General features: G+C 45.3%; 1 protein-coding gene across 1 annotated transcript in view; it reads right to left on the bottom strand.

Annotated features, from left to right (window-relative positions):
- Positions 1–3764: 3764 nt before the first annotated feature.
- Positions 3765–25357, bottom strand: part of pawr (PRKC, apoptosis, WT1, regulator) — a 56597-nt gene continuing 35004 nt past the window's right edge. The window contains exons 4-7 of the mRNA XM_030341399.1: positions 23887–23921; positions 16417–16540; positions 13660–13764; positions 3765–5953 (exon numbers count right to left, since the gene is read on the bottom strand). Of these exons, the coding sequence (XP_030197259.1) occupies positions 5867–5953; positions 13660–13764; positions 16417–16540; positions 23887–23921 (351 nt within the window). The 3' untranslated portion in view covers positions 3765–5866. The remainder of the gene's footprint in view (positions 5954–13659; positions 13765–16416; positions 16541–23886; positions 23922–25357) is intronic.

Genomic DNA, 25357 nt, shown 5'->3' with positions numbered 1-25357 from the left:
CATCATTTTGCTGCCAGTGTATTTGTATGATACAGTAATACTACAGTACCTTACTGCCAAAACTGCAGCCAGTACTTTAATGCAATTTTATTCTGAAAACGATACTGTTTTTACAGCGTAGACATTAAAGGGTACATATTATACCACCAGATGTGCGTGTGATTAGCCTTACAAGCCGTTTCGAAAATCTGCCCCATATGACATCACTAGTGGGCGTGTCTACCTTGATCTGTGCTGGATAGATGAGCAACGTTTACTTCAGTACACTGGGAAGGCTGGTAGACTGATCTATCCAGCACAGATCTAGGTGGACATGCCCACTAGTGATGTCATATGGGGCAGATTTTCAAAACGGCTTGTAAGGCTAATCACACTCACACCTGGTGGTATAATATGTCCCCTTTAAGGTGAGTGTTCAGCTCATCCTAAAACACCTGCATGGGTCTATGCAGAGGATTGCCTTTTCCATTGGAAGCACTTTAGATTTGGAAAAAACAATGCAGAGAACATTTTGAGGCCGCCAAGTTCATAACAGTATACTACGTTAGATATTCAAGTTCCATTCTGAATTCCTATCTCTCTGTTGTTACCAAAATGGAATTTGAAATTGTGTTTCGGCATGACGAACATCTCTGAGACCCACAAGACATGCATGGTTGATTCTGGAATAAAAATGAGAAGTATTTGAAGAAAGGGTTGTTCTGGCGCTCAAGGGAGCCCTGTTCCTTTCCAACTGACTGCCAGACGACATTGTGGGAAGAGTGGTTCTCTCAAACAAACGTTCCTTTAAAGTAGTATCAGAATGGTGTCTAGACCGAGACTGAATGGTACCGTCACTGGATGAGTTGACAGGTGAGGGCGGGTTACCCTAACCAGTATATGTGTGTGTGTGTCAGTACGTGTGTGCTTGTGTGTGTGTGTGTGTGTGTGTGTGTGTGTGTGTGTGTGTGTGTGTGTGTGTGTGTGTGTGTGTGTGTGTGTGTGTGTGTGTGTGTGTGTGTGTGTGTGTGTGTGTGTCTGTAATCATCCTCAATAACAGCTCACACTGCCAGTAACTTTGTGTAAATAAAAGCAATAAACAACTGTAGCCAAATACATGGCAGTAAACATGATGTTAATGCAGACAAATGCTGCCATTCACTAAGTGAAACTATACCTTTACTGACCTGCTGAACGTCTGAAAATAAATCTCCACAGATTTACATATCGAAGCACACTTCCTGTTGGATATTTGCTTGACTTCAACAAAATGTAATCTTCTCGATAGCCAGCCCGTATATCAAGGTCCACTGGTTCATATCGTTGAGCTGGAAATCTCACCACAGGACACAACAACTAGGCCAGACAGACAGTGTCAGAATGAGCAAAGAGCACGGAGCCATGAAATGGAACCCAACCGAATGGACGAAATGGGCCCGCGGACAGCGCTGAACAATGTGGGTTTATGGTGCCGTCTCAAATGGGCCATCTTTTTATAGGATAATAGGTTGGGAGGGTTGGGGGGGGACCAGACAGAGGCACAAGTCATTTTCAAAAACATGGAGTCTGAATCGAGTCTGGGTGTGTGAGCGGAAAATAGGCCAGACACAACATGGTGAGATTTGGTGAATATATACCTGGAGATTTAACGGAGAGGCTTCTCCGCAACAATAAAAGCCCCCAACATTTAACTTTTTGTATTTTTTGACAGATTGTATATGAACCTGGTTCAAACTTAAAGTTGATTGTACACATAAATACATGTTTAGATCATGAATGTTTGTGTGGGTATTTAACCACACAGAAACCCCCCCCCCTCTCTCTCTCTCTCTCTCTCTCTCTCTCTCTCTCTCTCTCTCTCTCTCTCTCTCTCTCTCTCCCTGTCACACACACACACACACACTCACACACACACACACACACACACAAACATTACTATGGAAACAGAGATGGAATTACCACTTAATTTTGTCACTTGGATTCTCTCTTCCTCTCTCTCGCTATATATGTTGTACACACACACACACGAACACGCGCACACACACGGGGCACATTACCATGGCAACAATCAGGGGGGGACTCTGTTCCCTCTGTCAATTACAAGAGTGTGTGTGTGATTGTGTGTGTGTGTGTGTGTGTGTGTGTGTGTGTGTGTGTGTGTGTGTGTGTGTGTGTGTGTGTGTGTGTGTGTGTGTGTGTGTGTGTGTGTGTGTGTGTGTGTGTAAGGGGGGCCTGTGGGGGCGGTCATTAGTGGATTTCACAGCTCTCTGTTGAGCGACTCCGGGCTGCTCATTGACTTCTACAAGACTCTGCACAAAGAGCAGCCCAGCGTGCCGGCTGTCCGGCCGCTCGGCCTGACAGCCGGGGGGCGGGACGTCGCCCCGTGAACCCCGGAGCCACATCTCCTGGAGAACACCAACGCGCCAAGGGCAGAGGGGCGGACACCGCAGATGGACACACACACACACAGACACACACAGACACACAGACACACACACACACACACACACACACACACACACACACACACACACACACACACACACACACACACACACACACACACACAATGTGGAATCGATGGGGGAATGAAAGAGTGAGAGTGTGCCTAGTGTTTTCATGCATGAGCCTTGATGAGGTGGCGATTTATGTTTCAAATCAAATCTTGTTTTTAAACACAATGCGCGTCACTACAGACACTAAGGTTTTCTCTAAGGGTAATACAGTGTCATTAAGGTTTGGATAGCCTACCCGGTTTGATTTCCCCATCGTCCGCGGCCTAGCCTGCAAGGTTTGGGGGGGCGTCTCATGGTGGCCCTGACACACCATTCCGACTGCCGCGCGTCGGCAGAAAATGCAGTGGGACCGATTTGGTGATAGCCGATTCGTGTCCACCTGGATAAATCAAATCACGTTGTGTCAGGGCCTTAAGACAAAGTGATAATAGTGTGTAAAAACAAATTGGCACTAGCCAATGCTTTTATTCTTCTATGAACTCATGTGCCTCCGCCAGGGCACCATCGTCGCACTTAAAAGGGAAGTAACGGATTATAATAAGACAATAAGTATATAAGATGCAGGAGAAATAGGGAGAGATGCACCATCCTCACATCACAGCTTGATATGAACACGCAGGGTGGCTGGGGAGCGGGGCTCTGAGAGGGAGCTTTAGTTCCAGAGGGCAGCGAGGAGAGGCGCTGCACGACTGGGATTTACGAGGCTCCGCTCCAGTCCCCGTCCTCCTCCTGGATGAGAGTCATGATTTGAGTCATGACTCTCATCCAGAGTGATTTCAGGAGTGTGTTAAGAGTTAAGACGCGGTATGCGTCCACTCCAGTCGAACAGCCGGGACTAATAACCCAGCCTGCCAAGCACTGTGTGTGTGTGTGTGTGTGTGTGTGTGTGTGTGTGTGTGTGTGTGTGTGTGTGTGTGTGTGTGTGTGTGTGTGCGCGCACGCGCGTGTGTGCATAACAACGCGTGTCTATTTTAGTGTGTATCTGTTTGAGTTTCAGTGAGTGTGCGTGCGTGCGTAACTACAACGCGTGTCTATTTGAGTGTGTGTGTGTGATTGAGTTTCAGTGCGTGTGTGTCTGAGTTTCAGTGTTTGTGTGTGACAACGCGTGTCTATTCTAGTGAGTTTGAGTTTCTGTGCGTGTGTGCGTAAGGGTGTATTTCTGTGTGTTTTGACAGGCAGTCACGGGAAATGAGCGCTGCCACGTCGCATGGCGTTGCAGCCCGTGTGTCGCGGCATCTCATTAGTCCAAATAAGCATAAGCCAGTCGACTGCAGGGGGAGATAATCAGACCTTTATTAAACCACTTCATCTGCTGCACACGCACAACGGGGAGGGAGAGGAGTCGGCCGTCAGTGGTGGAAGTGGATTTTATGGACGTGTGTGTGCGTGTGTGTTTGAGACTGCATGCCCGTTTAAGAGTATGTGTGCGTGGGTATATATGTTCCAATGTGGGAGGAATGTGTTAAGATTTGTATGCGCATGCATTGGCGTGTGTTCAAGTGTGCGTTTCCATGTGGTCCTCCGTGTGATGCTTCATGTCTGTGTCTGTCTGTGTGAGTGATTGTGTGTGAGCGTTTAAGTGCAAACGTCTGTGCGAGGTGCGTGTATGTGCGGAAGGGTGGATGATATGACAGCGGTGGTCAATTGAGCGTCTAAAATCATAAAATGGAGAGATGTTTGTCTTTTTGCCACTCACTGGGTCTGTCCAGGGCACGCGCCGAGAGACATGGACTCGTGGGCCAATCACAGAGCGCCTCTCAGAGGAATGCACTGATCTAAAGTATATACAGATAGAGGGGAGCTGGGGAGGGGGGCGAGGCTTAGCTTTCCCAGCATAGCAAGTTTCTCAACAAAAAACCCATAGAAATGCAGTTTCTTTGTCCAAATAGTACTTCCTTGGAATGCCACATTCCTTCGGTTGATTTGGTTTGAGTTCAACAAGGCACAGGTGTGATTCAGAACACCTGGCGTCAACGCCAATAAAGATAAGAAAATGAACACATGTAAACTCTGGAATTACAAAAGGACTTTTTTCCAAGAAATGTCCACATAGAATGTACAACAAGGCAATAGAGACAGAATAAGCAAAATGGAATATCTTTCCAGCCAAATAGTCACATTGAACCGATTTATCATTGAAAGTATGATTGATATTTGTGATAGTTGCATTATACAAAGTTTCCAAAGCTAATTTCCTTGAAAGGTGAAGTGTGTTGAATTTAGTCGGAAGCAGTACAGACTTGGTGTAACGGGATTGGGCCTTAACCAAATGAATTTGAAGAATATTTAGTTGTATTCAACCTCACCACTAGAAGCCACTAAATCCTTCACATTTCACCTTTAATTTCCTACTGCGAATGAAAGTGTTGCTAAACATTTTACTGGATGCTAGGGGGCATGAAATTAATCTGCCACTGAATCATTGTTTATGAAAATAATTTAATTAAAAAGGCTTTATAGCGCACTTTGTGGGAACGAAGCAGTGAGCAGGTGTTGATCTGGGTCTTCGTTTATACCATGGTTTGTACCATGGGCTCGATCCTATGGTACTGATCCAGGATATAATCCAGGTCTTTAAGGCCAAGAGAGCATTTTTTAATGATTCCTCTATAGAGCCTCCCTGGTTGAGCACTTGGTCTCGGTTTACTGTCAGCCTCGCTAGGATTGCTAACCAGTTAGAACCGTTTTGCTGGCTAACCAGTTACAAAAGATAAACTGGCTAGCCGTTTCATAGCTAACCAGTTAGAATAGGTTAACCCGTATAACGCTGGGCTATCTGTCTAACACATTAGAATGTGTCCACCTGGATAAATCAAATCATGTTTGTTTGTAAAGCACATAACACATGAGGCTATATAAAATGTTAGAATCGGTTTACCTTTAAAACGTTTTACAGCAAAGTGGACTAAAAAGGATTGAATATGTTTCGCTTTAGCCTGAACAACTCTGAAAGGTGCAGTACACTTGTCCTACATTCATTTGACTTCTTCTATACTTTATAAGCTTTTATTCAAAGAGAAAACGCAACACAATCTACATTAAATATTCCATTCTGGAAGATCCTCTCCAGCGAAACAGGAAAACCCCCACCACCGGAAAAACATCAAAAACCCTTTTCGCCTCCAGTTCTCTTCCTTTAATTTCTGAAATGGAGAAAGCCACCCAGACTTTGTGGCTGTGCGAGATCTTCTGTTCCGTTCTAGTGGCCTGCTGAAGCAGGGCCTGTCGTAGAGGGGTGGACAGAGGGCTGGGTGAGATGTTTCTGCCCAAGGTGGGGGAGAGCCGGGGCCTCTGGTTGAACCAGGTTGGTTCTTCGGTTCTCCTCCTTCGTCTCCTCCTCCTCCTCCTCCCACCTGGCCGAGCGGTGGCTTCTACCTGGTCAGCTGACCCACCACCTTCAGCAACGTCTTGTTCTCCTGCTTCAGCTGGTCGTTCTCATCCTCAATGTCGTCCAGGTCCTGGGGAAGACCAACGAAGGAACAAAAACAAACAGAAAGGGGTGAGAAGGACGGACGACATCCCCTGTGTGGGGAGCAGTGCGCAGCCTTCGTGGTTGGGGTGGGAGGTGAAACCCCGCCAGGGCCGCTGCTGGCCGTTTCGGTGCCCTACGCGAGTGGGGGGGGGGGGAGCCCCTTTTTATATATTAGGTAAAAACATCTAATTTGCCGAAATTTAGTGATAGGTTATACAATTAAGAACAAACAACGGTGGGCCTCTTCATAACTAATTAACATATTTTCTTAATTCAATATTTTCTTTTTTTACAAACCTTAATTTTTGGTGCCCCCTCAGGTACTTGGTGCCCTACGCACTCTGCATATAGGGAGCGGCGGGCCTGAATCCCTCTCCATGTCCATTAGGGCTGTCAATCCTCCCCTCAAATCATATTCGAATTTCTAATGCTTATGTTGAATATTCGAATAATATTCGAATATTTTAATGTTTTTTTATTTATTTTTTATTATATCATTATATACACCGATACCATCTTATTATTAGGCCTACGTCCCGCGTCCACTAGAGGGCGCGTCAACCAAATCTGTTATGTAACATTTACAACAAGTTTTACCAAATCAATACAAAACTTATATAAATAGGTAAGATATAACGCCAGAAATATTCAAGCAATGATGTTTAATGAAGAAGCTGATGTTCAATCATTCAAATACACACACACACTGCTATTTTACGATGTTATTCTTGGCTGTTTTGACCGTGGCTCTTCCTCAGCCGCTAACTGTTCTGCGTACTCCGAGTAATGCACTGAATGGGAGGTGTGCGCTCATGTTGCTCGTAGTCGAGTGGTACTTTAACGATTTACAGCATAATTTGCAAATGACGGTTTCTCTGGACGTAATCTTCCCGTTTCTCGATGGAAATCCGAAAGTTATGCTTTCCATCTCTGTGTCTGCTCGCGCGCTGCTTCCCACTATCTTGTAAGCATACAATGCCGAACGTCACGACGCACGACGTTGACTTTGATTTGCGTCGTTGCTAGGCAAAAGTTAAATGTAATTCTTGAGTTCGAACGTTAGTTGCCGCACTCGAATGTTCTCCTTTTTTAAAAATTCGAATTATATTCGAATAGCGAAGTTCGTTTTGACAGCCCTAATGTCCATTAGGGCTGGTAAATTAATATTCGAATTTCGGATATTCCTCGAATATGGGAAAAATATGTATATTCGAACGTGAAAATGAATATTCGAATAATTTACAAAATATATATTTTATTGCTCAGGGCAGCGCGCGCATTGATTCTCCTCCGTTGTGTCCCATGGTGCGTCGCTTACTGGCCTGCGTGTAGCTGCAGTCACGTGTCACAACAAGGTAGCATGGACTGCGCTCCACCACCTCCACACCTCACTGTAGACACCGATAAATGTATGAAAATGTATGAAACACAAACCATCGGGCCCGAAAAACAAACCGGGGAAATGGAATCCGGTGAAGTCAAGAACTCCACCACGGACAAAGTGATTGTTAAGCCAGATAATTTAAGAAGTACTGTTTGGCGCTTTTTTGGATTCTGGTCAGTTGGAGGTAAAGTTGTCGACAAATCCAAGGCTGTTTGCAAGTTATGCGATGCGGAACTGGCATATCACTCGACTACCACAAATTTGAGGATGCATTTAATAGTTGTTCACCCGACCGAATGGAATAAAGTTGGTGAAGACGAAGCAGACGGCCCGCTTCCCAAACAACCCAAGCTAACAGTGTTTTACAGCCCGACCACTTCTCTTCCCGCTGCAAAACAAGAGGCCATCACTAAAAAGTTAACGGAGTTCATTTGCAAAGACATGCGGCCAATCAGTATAGTTGACGGCGTAGGTTTTCAGAAATTTATCCACGAAATAAATCCACGCTATCAAGTCACTTCCCGTGGAACTGTTAATAATAGGATTGTTAAACTGTATGATGCCACCGCCAGTACAGTGAAAATTACAATCAAGGACAAAGCCGTAGCGTTGACCACAGACGGATGGACTTCCCTTGCCAATGATGCATTTGTCACCGTGACTGCCCATGTTATCACAGAGAATTGGGAGATGAAGGACTATGTGCTTAAAACGGGAGAGCTCAGAGAAAGTCATACAGCGGAGAACGTATCGAAGTCTATTATGGATGGTTTGCAGGAGTTTGGCGTGCAGCTGGAGTCGGTCGTTGCCGTGACAACGGATAATGCAGCTAACTATGTGAACGCAGTTGAGAGGCACATGAAGACCATGAACGTGCCGTGTTTCGCACATACTATTAACCTAGCTGTCCGAAAGGGGCTAGGGGTGAGATCTATAGAGAACAGTGTTGCCAGATTGAAACGTACTGCTGCCTACTTCAACCATTCAACCACCGCCAGTTACCTCCTGGAAGAAAAGCAGAAGCAGTTGCAAATGCTGAAAAGGGACAAACTGATCAACGACTGCGCGACAAGATGGAACAGTACATACGACATGATTTGTCGGGCTCTGGAGCAACAAGCACCAGTGGCTGCTGTCATCTTTGACAAAAAGCTGTCCAACCTTGAGCTGTCCACGAGTGAATGGATTCAGCTGGAAAAGGTGAGCTATATTAATTCATTTATTTAATTTATATGTAATTACTAAATATGTGCCAAGTTGAAGTTTATGGCAAAGGCAATAGGCACAGCTCTTCATGGATTTTCTTTTTTTATTCATTTGTCCTACTGCAGGTAAAGGACATTCTCAGGCCATTCAAAGCCTCTACAGTGGCTTTATCCACCGATAAATACCCGACAGCGTCAGCTGTTCTCCCAATGAAGCACGTTCTTCTGTCTCATCTGAGACAGGAGACAGACGGCGACACTGCAGCTCTGAAAGAAATGAAGGCAAAGATAACGGCTGATCTAAATAAGCGCTACCCAGAAGACGGTGACGTCTTCATGTTTCTGAACACAGCCAGTTATCTTGACCCTCGCTTCCACTGCCTGGGTCATTTAGATCATGGAAGGCAACATGAAGTCCATGCTAAAGTGCTTGCCGAGATTACAGCTATAGCAGCGGCAGAGAAGTCAGGAGAAGGGTCAGAATTGCCCGCCCCACCAGAATCCCCCTGCAAAAGTTCCCTTTCTGCAATGGGTGATCTATTTTCCCAAGTCTACCCACAGCAGACAAGAGCTGCTGAATACGATCTGCATGGGGAGCTAGTCATCTACGAAAGAGAGCCACAGCTGCCTCCCGACGCAGACCCTCTCCTGTGGTGGAAAACTACAGGCAGTGCGAGGTACCCGCACATCGCACAGGTTGCGAAAAAATACCTCACGGTACCCGGCACATCTGTACGATCAGAGCGCGTCTTTTCCTCAGCCGGCAACATTGTCAATAAAAAACGCTCAGCACTCGCCGCTGAACAAGTAGACCGTCTGGTATTTTTGGCGAACAATCTGTAGGCCTAGTCCACCAGTCGTGTTTTGAGTTAATTTGTGGCCTGCTTGTTTCTTTCAGTTGTGGTTGATTTTATTTAACTTGTGAAAAATGACATTGGCTAAAATATTATTTCATTTAGTAGGCAACTATGTCGGCATAGCCTATTACACGCCAGCCTAATAACTGTGAAAGGGGTTCTGTTTTTGCAATTGTTTGTTTTGCAATTTGCATAAATGAACAGTGTCAAATATTTTCATTGACTGTTTACAATTGGCTGCTGGCCTACTTAATGTTCGTTTATGTTCTACAGGCTAATATTCATTTCTGTAACTGAGCTGTGGGCCAATTCAACCTCCTGTTCAGTGGTTCAACTCTAAAAGATGGCTAAGTAAGAGTGTACAGTTTTGCACTAATTGCACTGAAGTTGCACTAAATGTAACATGTTGAACATGACGCTTGGATATTGTCTGAAGACAGAAAATAAATCAGCGTTTGACTACCACTGGTCGTTTTTCTTGACATTTAGCGGTGTGCACGCCCTCTGTTGGATATAATGGGGTACTGTTACAATAACAAGTCCTATTCTCCGGGGAAAAAATAATTATTTAATTAATAATAATATTCAAATATATTCGATATTCGGACCATTTTTTAAGACCAATATTCGAATTTAATTTCTGGGGAATGTTACCAGCCCTAATGTCCATGTCCACTTTCCTCCTCCATTTCCAAACTCCTCCCCCTTCATGTTAACTCTGCATCTTGCTTTGAAAAATCCTGCCCTACATACCTACTCCATCTCAAATCCATCCCTCCCGTCTCACGCGTATCCATCCATCTCAACGACAACATAATCAGAACCTCCACTCCAACCAAATGGCAACTCCGAAGAAGAACCACAAACACAAAGAGAAAGCTGTGAGTAGCCCGAAGACATCCGTGTGTTTGGGGAGCGGCCCGCAGCCTTCAGAACAAAACCAACGCCATTAATATTCATCGCTCCGCCTCCACGGCCTCCGAGTGGCCGCAAGTGTGCGACCGAAAGCGTGGACTTTAGTCTCGCTTCTCGCCGCGCGGTCTCCCAGTCCACCGGGCCGGGCCTTGATCGCCGCCAAATTAAACACAAACGGCTTTGATTAGGTCTCAAACCAGGGAGCCCTCTGAAAGGCGCCTTTGTCAAAGTGACACTTCTCGATTTCATGTTTCTTTCATTAGCGGCCGTGGCAGAAAGATCGGGACTGAACACTTGAGCCTTGAACAGCACAGCGAGGGAGAGACACACAGAGATTTGATCAAAGAAACGATGCCGCGGTTCAAAACGAAACCAGCATCGGAGAGGTCAGGGTGGCCCCTGCAGCTTTGTCGAAAACACTCTTTCAAACATTTCCAAACGAAGGTCCGCGGGTTCCTAATCGACCAGATGAACCCAGGTCCTCGTCTGTAATCCAGGCACTGACTGTGTATTCCCTTCTGGTAGCGGTAGCGGATAGCTGGCGTCTCTAAACAAACCGCCTCTGTAAAAGGATGGAATGTGGGGAGAAGTCGAGGCGCTATCTTTCCCTTTCCCTCCCAAACAAACGCGTCCCTGGAGTCGCGAGTTCATCGCTTCCTTCTGTAAGAAGCGGCGGCCTGATTTGGCCTTGGTGTGTGTGTGTGTGTGTGTGTGTGTGTGTGTGTGTGGGGGGGGGGGGGGGGGGGGGGCTCAGGGGATGGGGGTCTGATAGCATCACTAGGCTGTTTGGGGTCTGATAAAAAAAAATAAAGAAAATGAAAACAAGCTTCCCTGCCGTGGAATCGCATCGACTCTCCTGACCTCGTGGTATTTTGCGGTTCTCCGAGCGAATAGACTGCAGTGAGAACCAGAGCCAGGGCCTTTAACATGCTTCCGTCCCCTCAGAGAGATGGACTCATCGCTGATGAACTACTCACTGATGCCTTGTTTGTTGGTTCTCCAGGCTACGCGTCGGAATTGAGAAAAGTCCTCCAGGGAGGTGAACCCCCCCCCCCCATCTCAACCCCATCCCCCCCATCTCAACTCCACCCCCCCCAAGATAACTTCATCAGAACATCCACTCCGAATGTAAACTCCACCCCCATCTAAACGTCCCCCCCTCCATGTAAACTCCACCCCCCATCTCAACGTCGCCTCCCATGACAACATCATCAGAACATCCACTCCACCCAAATGTCAACTCCCCCCCCCCCCCCCCCATCTAAACCCCACCCCCTCCATGGGAGCTCCCCAGTGTGACGTCCCTATGCGCTTTCCTGTCACAGACGCCAAGAAAGTCCACCCTGTTTTACTGGCGACCGCAGGAGAAACGAGGAGCATGGGGCCGTGGGATGTTGATGTACGGTTGACAGTCAGGGTCACCAAGACAGAATGTTGTGGAAACACCAGGGAGTGGCACCATGAAGCTGGGACGAACGATGGTGTGTGTGTGTCTGTGTGTCTGTGTGTGTGCATCTGTGTGTCTGGGTGTGTCTTTGTGCGCCTGTGTTTTTGTTTAGGTATTTTGACTGCTGAATACGAGAGACACCGCGAGTGTCCCTAAACTCTCACCTCTGACCCTGAGCGGCACGGAAGACTGGGAGGTTTGAGGGTTCGAATGCAAACGCAAACAAAAACACACCTGAGCCCTGCGGGAGGACGGGCGCTTCATGCGTGACCGAGATGGGACGCGTCAACTGACCCAACCGTGACCTATGACCTGATGGGATGATGATGGATCAAAAACGACCGGATCTATTGAGCCATTTCAACCCGCCAAGGAGGCCTCCTTGTAACCACGGAACCTCTGGAAGGATGGATTGTTTTCTTAAGATGTTAAGACATCCGTCAAAACAGGTAAATATTACCTGTTGCCTCCGGTGTCAAGGTAATATTTCAAATCCGAGACACATCGAGCTCCTTCAAAATGATTGTTTCCTCAAAAGTCAAAATTGGATTCTGAACACACCGGTTGATGCTTGAGAAACAAATCTTAAAAGTGAAATGAGATGGATACATAAATGAATACATAAACATAGATATAAATGGCACCAAAGTAAACTCCAACCCAGCCAAAGAGGCGCAGACAGACAGACAGACAGACAGACAGACAGACAGACCACACCGCCTTCAGAGACGACTTGCTCGGCGTCGACTGGGTTCGAGGCTCCCTAAACGAGAATCGAGCAGAACGCTAACCGCCACAATCGTCCATTGTGCACGGCCCGACCCAGTGGAGATTCACCTCGCCCGTGAATTCAAACAAGTCCCGAGAGACCACCTCTCCGCTCCAAAGTGGAGGCTGATTGGTCAATCCATCCGCGACGCATCTGTTTTTGTTAGGCGATCGGGGGGACGGGGGGACGGGGGGGAGGGAGTGGGGTACACGGCCAGACGGATTCAGTCCGCGGTTGGCGGGAGGCTTCACTCAGACATGGTTAAGACCGGAGCTGGGGGATTGAAAACACAGCTTCCTTAGGGCTGTAGTCTTTCTCCCACACTCCCCTGCTAATCTAAGTGGCTTTTCCTCTGCTTTAAGTGGCTTCTACCCCTGATGCTTTAAGTGGTACACAGGGGTGGTTAATCCGCCCCCGAGGGCAGAGAGAGTCGATACACGAACAACCATTCTGCAGAAGCCATTCATTCATTCATTGAAGAGGCCGTTTATTGGCGTTGTTACGTGCGTGTTAAATAACTTGGCCTGCTCTAAGCATTTGGATTTAGGGGGTGCTGAGCTCTGAGGCCTGTCCGTGGGGGATTGGAACCGGCTGGGTTGAATTAATCCGCTGCCCCGGTTTACATTTGTTGAGTTGGTTCGCGATGCGTGCGACGTACCACCCCCGTAGGACGCTGGTACGGTCCGAAAGGGCAAAGCTAAACCAGGAGTTCTGAATGATGCCCTACGGGGATTGTATGATAAGTAATAGAGGACTCAATTTGTATTCATGAATTATGAACACAAGTTGGTGCAAAGATTTTAATGTTCAAGGCATGGGCCCACGCAAAAGGTATACATTTACACAAACCAGACCCCACAGACGCAGAGACCGAGAAAGAGTGAGAGCGAGACAAATAGAGGGAGAAAGAGAGACAGACGGAGAGAGAGAGACAGACAGAGACAGAAAGACGGAGATAGAGACAGAGAGAGAGACAGACACAGAAAGACAGAGATAGAGACAGAGAGAGAGACGGACAGATATGTACACACAGGGAGCTGGTTAGGACACTAGAAGGATGGACAGGGAAGGAGAGGACACACATATGGGGGAGAGAAAGATAGAGAGACCCTTACTCTGTTCAACAGGTCAATCTCCTCCTTCAGTTTGCCGATGAGGTCTTGGTTCTCCTCGTTGTCCTTCAGCAGCCTGTTGTTCTCCTGGCGCTCCCGGAGAAGCTCCTACACACACATACACACACATAGAGCGACAGAGAGAGAGACCCATAGAGAATAAAGTTATATACAGCTCGACATAAATACTTTTTAAAAAGGAAGTTGGTTGATCGATACTACTGACGTAGACCAAAGGCTTTTCAAGAGAACGAAAACACACAGACACACAAAAAACATAAAAGTGGGCACCGAAACAAGCCATCATGACCTCACAGACCCAGACGAACACAGACACACTTAAAGATGTGGCGGTACACCTACCTACTAGAAGCCAATAATAACTGATCACATAATTTGCCCATAAAATCCTCTAATCAGGACTCTAGCAAACATTAATCGTTTTGGCTAACCTTTGTCAGACCAAAACTGGTAGTCACTGCCAAGACCAAATTACATGCAAATTGCAGTTAGAATAAATAGAGAGAGCAAGAGACAGAGCCAGAGACAAAGACGGACAGAGATACAGTGGTAGAGTGAGGCGAAGGGAGAGAATTTTAGAAAGCAACAAGATATGAAAAAGAAAATAATTATACAGTATAAACACACTTCACTCGTACATGCACCCATTCACACACATTAACCCTTTCATAGACCCCCTCCCCGCCCCTCCCGCCCGAAACAATGTTGAGTCAACCATGCAAATCACCAGCTTATCAAGTTAGGAGTGTGTCAAACTTTGTTTAGCTATCAGTTCATGTATTAAAATCATCCAGCTGATGCTGAATGCACCAGAACCACTACTTCCTTGTTGACTTAATCTTAATGAAAAGGAAAAACTTCTTCCTTTCCAAACCTTTTCATCAGTGTGTGAGGCAACAGTACAAGCTCTGCCTTCCCTATGTAGTCAGCGCGTCGCCTCTGTCTGAGACTACAGCACATGCAATGGAAGACACAACAGTGATCTCTGCTTTGTGACACTCTGCAGTCGTAGTAAACCTACTCAGGAGCACAATGGAGGAACCGCAATCGTAAACAGCCGCGAATACTTTCTCTCCCCCCCCCCCCGCTGTACTCTCAATGTGTCGCCGATAAGCCAGGAAACGTGTTGCCATGGAAACCCATTCATCGGGGGGAGAAGATGCGAGCGATTAGGTGGGGGTTGATCCAGACTGCAGGCCTCTTCTCTCTCAAAGTGCTCAGAAGAAGAAAAATAACCTTATCTCCGGAGAGTGTGACCACCTTCTCTAGCGGATAATGAACAATTTAACTTGGAATATGACACTTTGAGGCGGACAAAAAAGTGTGTCAAAGAATGGGAGAATCTAGCGGTGAGGGAGTTTGACTCCCGGTCCACAGGTTCCGTTTTCTTCATGAAAATGAAGAAATCATGTTCAGAGGCACTAATGCCTATCTGCTACTTAATGCTATCTAAATTCACTGAATTCAAGTATCTTTGGATAAAATGGTAAATGGATTGCATATATTTAGCACTTTCTAATCAGTGGCCACTCAAGGCACTTTACGATATTGCCTAACATTCACCAATCCATGCGCACATTCAAACACTGACGGCAGAGTCAACCATGCAAGGCGTCAGCCAACACGTTGGGAGCAGTTCATGTTAGGTGCCTTGCTCAGAGACACCTCAACACTCCGGGGATCCAACTAGCAACCTTCTGGTTACCAGCCAACCCGCTCTACCTCCAGAGCCACACACATGCCACCCCCGCAAAAAGCACCATAAGCGACTAAATGAATAAAGAGTCAACTAAACGGTAAGATTCAGAAAACAGTTGGGCTTTTCTTATGGGGTGATTCACTCGCTTTTATAATAATTATAATATTCAAAGTTTCTTTTCATGTCGGTGTGGGGGCCTAGGTGACATTTGAGTCGGGGACGGACCGGAGACGCGGCAGTTAAGGGGTTGAAGGCTTCCAGAGAAACATCTCCACAATGGAAAAGGTCACCACATACCCAGACCGGGAGGAGGTCGCCAGCGAGGAACACAGCGGGTCAGACCTCAAAGGAAAGGTTAACTTTTGTCACCTTTTGTAGAGAAACTCTTTTAATATATATTTCCCTGAGCTCCTTTCATCCGCCTTCTGGTTCAGGGACAGGAGAGTGATGACCGAAAGGGAGAATAAAAGTTTCCTAAAGACGCCTTTAAATCAGTTGTACATTACAGACGTGACAGCTAGCAAGCTAGCTAGCTAGCTAGGAAGCTTCCCCTGCTCCATATACATACACAAGCTAGCAGCTTTTATCATTAAAAAAATAATATAAGTTTCCTAAAGACGCCTTTAAATCGGTTGTACAGTAGCAGGACGTGACTACTAGCAAGCTAGCTAGCTAGCTACAAAATTGCTTTTCCACAACCCTTCAGAGACATAAGTCCTGCCAAGTAGGGAACGTTAGCCTCTTAAAGGGTTTTTTGGATGGCAACGGTAGGATATGACACCTGAGACAGCTGGACACCTATTGATGGTTTGTGGTGTTATTCTGTGTATGCATACGGATCCGGGAAAGCTAGCATCTAGTGGCTAACTTAGTCTCCACAAAATGTCTGCTTCACCTCAGAATCAAGGGGCGACTCTCTGAAGAAGGAAAGAACCTTACCCCGAAGCATTTAAAAAATGTATATATTACAATACTCCTTGGTATCCTGGAGACCAAAATGGAATAAAGAGATCGGTGTTGACCTCCCGGCTGAAGCGTACCTTCTCCAGCTCCTCCAGCCTCCTCTCAAGGCTCCCTGAGGTGTGGGGTTCTCTGGGCTGGCGAGGCGCTGGTTGTCTGGGGCTTCCTCCCATGTCCTCCTCCGCCGAACCACCAGCAGACGGGCTACGGAAAGGACGGGACAATACGTTTTTCACTGAGTCATTCAAACTTTTTCGTTTTCTGACGTAGTGCACTCTCTTTTTTTTTGTAATTGGTATTTTATTGAGTTTTTATACACCACTATTAGACTGCAATCAACATTGTAGTCAACATGACAATTGACATCTTACCAATTGTTCCTTAGTGATGTTACATTTTTGAAAAAGAACATAAAGATTAAGCCAAAAAAGGTAATAAAAATCGGGTAGAAATAGTTAAATGAAAAAGAAAAAGTAAAATAATAATAAAAAAAAAAAAAAAAATTAAAGAAAATAAAAATAGAAAAACATACATGGATCAATTTTACATTTTTACAATAGGCACCACGCTCTCATCTTATAGCAATATATTGCACGTACTTTCCCCATTTCGCCACATAACGTTCAGTCCTGTCATTAATGTTGAAAGAAATCTTTTCGTAGGATGCCACTTTTGCTAACTCCGTGCTCCACTCCTGGAAAGAGGGCTCACCTGGGTTCTTCCAATTTCTCATTATAATTTGTTTTCCAACCATTATACTGGTCTGGATAAAGTCTGTTGCTCCACAATTGGATGTTATTTGTGGATAATTTAAGACATAAAGCCGCGGGCAGAACTCCAAGCTAGACCGGGTAATATTTTCAATGTGATCATGAATCTTTAGCCAGTAGTTCTGTATCATGGGACATTCCCAGAGCAGATGAAGGAGAGTCCCTTCTGAGCTGCAGCACTTCCAACAGTCTGCATTATCCCGCAGCTTCAGCCTGAACAGTCGGCTTGGAGTCCAATAAAAGCGATTAAGAATCTTAAACTGGATTAATCTAATTTTAATGTCTCTTGACACCCTCTTAATGTTTTCACAAATACGATCCCAGTCTTTATGTGTGACATCAATGTTCAAATCTGCCGACCAAGTTAACATTGATGCATAAGATATGGTAACTGTCTGTCGGAATAACATTGTATAGAATATGGAAGCCTCATGTCCCAAACCCATTATTTTCGTAGTCCGAGAGAGAAGATCTGACTGTTGAGGTTCTATTCCTCTCCCTATGACAGTAAGTAACAAGTGACGCATTTGTAAGTACTTCCAGAAATTATTTCTGGGCAGATTGTATTCACCAGTCAACATTTCAAATGACTTTATATTATCCCTCTCATATAGGTTTGCTAGTGTAATAATTCCTTTTTCCACCCAATCTTTCCATAAAAAATAATGTTTATTAATACGTAACTTTGGGTTATTCCAAATACAAGATTCAGAATTAAGATAGACATTGATATTAAAAGCCTTAGAAAACTTCTTCCACACATTAACGAGGTTGGATATGATAAAACGCCACATCTGTGATCTTTCTGTTTCCTGATATGGGGTGATTTGTAGTCTGACCATAGCGTGGTCCGTTAACAGAATGCTATCAATTAAACAGGACAATGTGGCAGGCAGTAACGAGCTAGAAATTAGAAAAAAATCTATTCTTGAATAGACTTTTTGGGCTCCTGAGTAAAAACTGTAATCTCTGTCCGTTGGGTGGTTCAGACGCCACACATCTGTTAGACCCATAGATGAACACATTCTCTTAACAAGCAAAACAGAGTCAGGCATTCTAATTAATGATGGCTTACTTCTATCAAGGATTTGGTCTAATACAATATTGAAGTCTCCTCCCAGAATTATTGGATACTGTCCCATATCATGCAGCTTACTTTCTAAGTCTACGAAAAAATTAGGGTGATCAACATTGGGTGCATATATATTGGCCAGTATCAGAGTCTGTCCTTGAATCTCTGCTAGTATTATAATAATTCTGCCCTCTTCATCTTTAACCTCCTTCCTGAGCCTGAACTGTAAGCCTTTGTTAATTAATATAGTTACTCCTCGACTTTTAGATGTCCCAGCACTAAAGGATACATGTCCTACCCAGTCCCTACATAATTTAACTGATTCCTGGGAACAACAATGTGTTTCCTGCAAGAATACTACATCTTGTTTTTTAGTTTTCAGATGCCCCAGTATTTTCTTCCTTTTAATTGGACAGCCCAGGCCATTCACATTCCAGGTCGAATAACATAATGTCCTCCCACTGCTAGTCATAAGCAATCTTAAAGTATTTTACTGTAGAATAAGTGGCCATTCTATTATGATATAAGATCCATGGTGCAACAGTAGATATACACATTGACAAGAAAAAAAACAAAAAACCAACACCATAGTGATGTCAATAAACTGCAGACTGCGAACCAGTCTGGCACAAAAAACAGAACCAAGAACATTGGTGAAATAAAACAAAAAAGTAAATCTCTTAGGTCCATGACTTATGGAATAAGGGCAGCCTAAAAGCCCACTGCCCTGAGTATCGTTTACAAAATTGTGTTCAGATATTAGGTTAAAGAAAACATAGCGATTTCTATACAAAAATAGAAATGGTCGGCAATACAGGCACCGGCTATAAAGATATAAACTGAAATGCCAGCATCCAACTTCTTTGTGACGTGCAAAGCCGGAAAGGATCTTTCCATGTCCAAAAACAGAACAAAGGTCGTGAAATCTGCATATACACACACCCTATCTCACATACCGTTACTCTCCCGGACAAGCGGCCGGCAGAGACTTGTGTAGTTCCCAAGTTTATCCAGAGCGCGCCCGGAACGTATCACGCACATACTCAGTGTCAAGCATGTACCTCAGCGCCTCTCGATGTATTCCATTGCTTCTTCCGGGTCATCAAACACCCGTGGACTCTGTCCATTGATGAAAATCTTCAGAAGTGCAGGGTATAGCATTCCAAATTTAATCTTGCGCTCGTGGAGTGCTTTCTTGCAGCGTGAGAAGGCTTCTCGCTTCCTTTGCGTCTCCCTCGAATAATCCGGGAAAATCATAACTTGTTTACCGTTCCACGTCAGGCGTTTCTTTTCCCGTGCTGCTTCCAGGATGGCTTGGCAATCTTTGTATCGTAGCAAGCGCGCCACAATGGTTCGGCCACGATTCTTCTCCCCTGCTTCCAGCCGCATCCCGATCCTGTGAGCGCGGTCCATCTCGATACCCCCCGGGGTTGGATCAATGCCAAGGGTCGCTGAGATAAACTCGTTCAGAAACGCAGTAACATTGTTCTTTTCAGCCCCCTCCGGTATCCCAACGAATCTGAGGTTGTTGCGTCGGGATCGGTCTTCAGCTGTGGCCAGCCTGTCTGTCAGGAGTTTAATGTCCTCTTTAGTTGCTGCCGCCGGTCTTGCCTTTAAGTTAGCTTGCTCGTCCTCTAGCTGACTCACTCGGTCTTCCACCTGCGTAATTCGAGAAATGAGGGTGGATAGCTTTGTATCAACGGAGCTCATAGACCGACGAATTTCTTTCAAATCCGCGGGTTCTTCTAGTATTTTGCTTAGCATCCCGTGAATCTGAGCCATATCAGGCTGGTCGGACTCCGTGGCAGTGCTAGCAGTGGTATCCTTGCTAGATGCTACTCCCTTCGTACACATGTTGAGCTGAGTCTGTGCGGCTGAGCGAAGTTTTCTTTGTTCAATGTTACAGCCAGCCGTCGAACTTTTACCTTCTTCTGACATTGTTTAGTTCAACAACATGTAGGAGAAAAATGCCTATATCTGAACTTATTTTAGGATGTATTAAGGATATTAACCCAAAAGACAGCAGGAGCACACGTTTCAAGCTGCCATCACGTATCCCAGCGTCACGTGACTCTCGACGTAGTGCACTTTCAAACTTAATAAAAACTTAGATTGAGCATAAAGAACTTCTTCCCAGTCGCCATTACTTCCGGCAGGTAGCGCTACAGTCGAGTCGATGCTACTCCACACTCTATTAACTGAAAGTTAACAGAGTGCTGCAGACGTTCCCGACATGAAAGTGCGCCCACTTCTTTCAATTAGGCGAGCATTATCACGCCCCCGCCCCCCTTTGCCTTTCTTACCGCCTGCAACTTTGCGGCGGAAAAAGGGTTTTGATTATGAGAGAGAGAGAGGGTGAATTTACATGCGAGGACCTGAAGCGAGAGTGCGAGAGCGGCGGGTTAGAGTTCTATCCAAGAAAGGTTTTCTTTGAATGTCCCTGCTTCTTAAGGAGAGGGATGAAACGTGTTTTACAAAGGCCTTTGTGTGCGTCCTTTAAAGCTTATCTGCGGTGCGCTGAGTCACTCGCGCTCTGCCGTCTAGAGAGCGCATTCTGGGGGAAAATAATCATGCAAATTTGTATTTCTTTATATTTTATGCATTTTCTTTCCTTTTGTACTCTATTAGTTTAAAAGTATCTGAGAACTTGTCAGGCGCCAAACAGGCCTTCCCCCAACCGACCCCGCAACTAATACCACCTCCACCCAAAACCATCACCCTTACCCCACCTGCTCTACCATCACCAATAAATATCACTCCCTCCACACCACTACCCTCACCCAAATCCATGAATACCGCCTCCACCACCACGACCTCCACCTCCACAACAGCCCTGGATTCCACCAACCCATCACCACCACTTATGGATAGTCCCAAGGGTCAAAAAACACTCGCTCGCACTCTCTGGGGGAAATCCAATTACTGCAGAGTGCTCTGGGCTCGCATGCACCTTCCCAGTCCATACGGCCGTCTGCATATTCCAGCAGAGAAGAGCAACACACCGACAGACAGAGAAACGAACAGACAGACAGAGCTACTGCTGGATGTGATAATGCTAACAAACAAAGAAATCCCAAACATAGGCCAGTGCACCTTTTAAAATGTCCGTCAACAATTTCAACGGTCTATACATTTATAAATCGATAAATACCCAATGCCCAGTGAACTTTTTTTTTTCCCCATTCAGTTTTGCATGCTTGATGGAGAAGAGACAAATTAATACAATGATTTGCCCCATGAACAAAGAATATGACTTTCAGAGCGATACGACTTAAGGGACGGAGATTGTGGCTGTGAGATTATTAATATACGACACAGTGTGTAGACGACGGCTGGTTAGGGCAGTCTCACCTGGCCCGAGTTTGATTGGACTCTGAGGGCTGGTTGAGGCCGCACACCTGTTGCACATTGAGTAATCATGATTACTCAATGTGCAACAGGTGTGCGGACGCTTTTACATGGACACATCTGATCCGCATAGATTTCAATGCGGAATAGAAAATGATCATACATACGCCTCATTCGGAATACAATTATCTGTTCGGCATAGAATTCTATGCCGAATAGAAGAGGTGGTGTAGTCCGTTTTAATCGACACGTATACACTTGGGGTTTAACTTAGAGCAGCAGCAGTAGTTCGCAATTGGTCCACTGAGCTCCGTCTGTACTTTTATGCACACCGAACTTGACCGCTGTCAAGGAAAGTGGATTTATTGCCTGATTCACGTCTTGTTTATCACTCTGTAAGTAGTCCGGTAAGCGTGTCCGGTTGCTAAGCAACGGGACTTGTGTGTTTATTAATGACGTGTTTGCGTATCGTAGTGTCCGCACACGTCCGAGATTACTGTAAATGAGTAGGCTACTACTAGTACTTTTGCAGGCTGAACGTTAAAATACTTCTTAACTTAGAGAGATGGCAGCTGCAGTAGTTCGCAATTGGACCTTCAAGGAGACAAATGTCCTCTTGGAGATGGGGGTAAATATAAAGATCGGACGAGAAATTGACGTTGTGCTGTCCTCTCCTCCTTCTTAATTGCAGGATCAGGCAGAGAAAAGCTCTCTCCTGCTATGCTTTCATTAAAATCAAATTCACAATGCAAAATAGTGATAAGACGTCCATTATGTCGCCACCGGTCCATAGATGTGTCAGGTGTGGGCAAGAGATATTACGGACAATTTTGTTACTGCCAAGTATACAGTACATTTGGATCACATTTTAGGAACAGATCTATTCCCCATAGAAATCTATGCGGATCAGATGTGCGATGTAAACGCGGCTTGTGTGCATCTCCACACACACACTCAGGGTAGATTTCTCCAGCATAGCAACATGGAGCAACTGGCCAAACCTCTGCAATAAACCGGCTTCAACCCCACCACCCTGCATCCTTGTGTTTGGAGGAGCGCCTTTTCAAGTCTGGGTGACATAACAATTGACATTGTTGCAATAAAAATAAAAGTGGCAGAGATACAAAGTTATGAATCAACCTTTTCAATGTTTGAACAAACCATTTCTTCTTCCCAGAAAAGCAGGAGATTCCACATCTGTACAGTGACATTTACTGAATCAACAGTTAACTTTATACTTAATTTTATTCTGCCCAGTACCATTTTTTCCAGTGCTTCTGATAAGAATAACAACCATGAAGTTGAAGGAAATGCTGTTGAGGCTCTCGATGCCGACTCCATATATTTATAAGGTCTTGTGTTTTTCTCTCTTCATTTCAACACTTTAAGGTCAATCCCCTCTTCATTTACATTGTGAAAGTGTGCTTGACATTTGGGTCAAGGCACACACACAAAAATTCACACAAAAGGGGTGTCTAAAATGGCAGCCCCATTTTGAGCAAAAATATATCTGCTCACTGTTCAGTTCCAAGAAATTGTCCCAAACATAATTAGGGGTTGAAAAAGTGTGTACCACCCACCCACACACACCTAGTTGTATGTGCACTTCTTTTACACATAGATAATACACACAGATAATACACAATCCATTAGTGCCCAACAATATTACATTTAGGGAGGAGAGTGGCTAGGACAGAGTAGGGAGAAAGTAGGGAGAGAGGCAGGGGAGCGAGAGAGTGCGAGGGGGTTCGAGGGGGAGAGAGAGGGTCTCTGGCCAATCAAAACCCCCGCCTTAATGACATTACCAGACCAGCGGTGTCAGTTGGCGACTGGCAAACTAACTTCAGAACGTTCTAGCTGGGAGAGACTTTCTTCTGATTAAAGGACCACAGCCCTTGAAGCAAGAAGCCTCAGATTTGAATAATTTCAGAGGCTGCAGTTCACCCTGCTCTAGCAGGGGGAAGTATTATTAAATGATGCTTAAGAAGTATGCTTGAAGAGAAATAATGTGAATTATATAGCATCGTGTTGGAAGGAGACTCGTTGTGGTTTATAATAAGTTTATAATGTTAAACGTATAATATATAACATATTAGACTATTTTAAAGACTTCAACATGCACTGGTTGTTAAAAGCCAGGACCAGAACCAGCAGGAGCCACTTAGTGGAAGCAATGTATTCAATCACATAGTGGTGTGCACTTTTTTAAATGAATTTATAAATCAAGGGACGCATTGCCCATACACACCATTTTTCATCTCCAAATGAACACTCAAAAGCGAATCAATAAATACAAAAATAGAAAAAATGATTGGCTCGATAAATGAATCGATAGAAAAATGAAAAATAAAAAGTCTGACCTTTTGTGGCGAACGCCCCCCGACCGCGGAGTCTCCTGCAACAACAGAAACAAAGACAACGCAAGTTAAAAAACAAACGTCAACATCAACCTTTTCAAAAATCTAAACCAGACGATAGATAATTGGTCATCTCAAGTTAAGATTGGACGAGTGGACGATGACATCATCAACACCGACTCGACATAAGTTTTGAGGTTTTGATTGATCGGCGCTCGAAGCGCTCGGCACGGGAGCAGCTTTGGTCTGACAGGTTGAGGGGGCCCACGGAGAAGTCGGTCAGCGGTGACAAATAAGACTTTTCATCCTGAGTACTGGATGTGCATTTGACACAGAGAAAGAAAGACGGATGGACAGAGAGAAAGACAGACGGAGGGAGCGGACAGAGACATACGGACAGAGAGAGAGAGAGAGAGAGAGAGAGAGATATATATATAGAGAGAGGCAGAGACAGACAGACGGACAGTAACAGAGGCAGAAAGACAGGCAGGAACAGACAAAGACGGAGAGACCGAGCGAGACAGAGAGAAAGAAAGAAGAAAAAAAGCATAAAGCTTTCATAAAGGATTAGGGCCTTGCAGTATGATATATCACCTCACACAGTCGCTTGGAGAGCGAGAGGCTGGAGTGTGATGAAGGGTGAGAGGTAGAGAGAGGGGTGAGGTAGAGAGAGGGGTGAGTGAGGAGAGGGGAGAGGGCAGAATATACGGTGACAGGACTGATGGCAACCTGGACTTGAGGAGGAAATTGAAAAAAGATGAAGGGAACATAAGATAAACAAGGGGGACAAAGTATCAAGCATCACGTTTCAAAAGGTCCCCAATGGACAGAGCATTAAGACAGCTGTGTTGAAGCGTATCCTGGTACCTCTGCGACGGTAAAAACGGCTTGACGAACCAAGCTCTGGTGGGTTTGCAACGCACATGGACTGAATAAAATACACAGTGAATGTGCAAGGTAGTGGAAAAATAAATCTGCGACATTTATTCACAGCAAAAAAAACAAAATGTCCTTTTTGCATCCCTAGATTTGGGGGGGGGGGGGGGGGGGGGTGTGTGTGTGTGTCTGTGTGTGTGTGTGTGTGTTTCTGTCAGTGTACGTGTGTGTTAATATATGTGTGTGTGTGATTTAGAGGATCCTCTGGGATCCTGACAGCCCATTCATTCCATGGGGAACCTCCTCAAAGCACGACGCGCTACACTTTACAATAGAGCTCTTCATCCTGCGTCCCAGCCGGCTGCCCGGCGACACGCCTCGACCAATCAAACCTCACGAATGTTTTAGCAACAGAAATGACTAGATTAATAAAACGCTATAAGCGGTGGTGGCGTTGGTGTGCTCTCAGGCCCCTGATGGAATTATTTTTAAATAACTAAGAATGATTGGCAGTTTAAAGCCCAAAGGAGTTATTAAAGCTTTGAAAGAGAAAAAAGGGTGGGTAGTTACTTGTTTGTCGAGACAATAGGTTGGCTAG

This window comes from Gadus morhua, chromosome 19 (genome assembly GCF_902167405.1).
Source record: "Gadus morhua chromosome 19, gadMor3.0, whole genome shotgun sequence".
In the NCBI taxonomy this organism is placed as follows: Eukaryota; Metazoa; Chordata; class Actinopteri; order Gadiformes; family Gadidae; genus Gadus; species Gadus morhua.
This window is presented reverse-complemented; position numbering and strand designations above follow the sequence as displayed.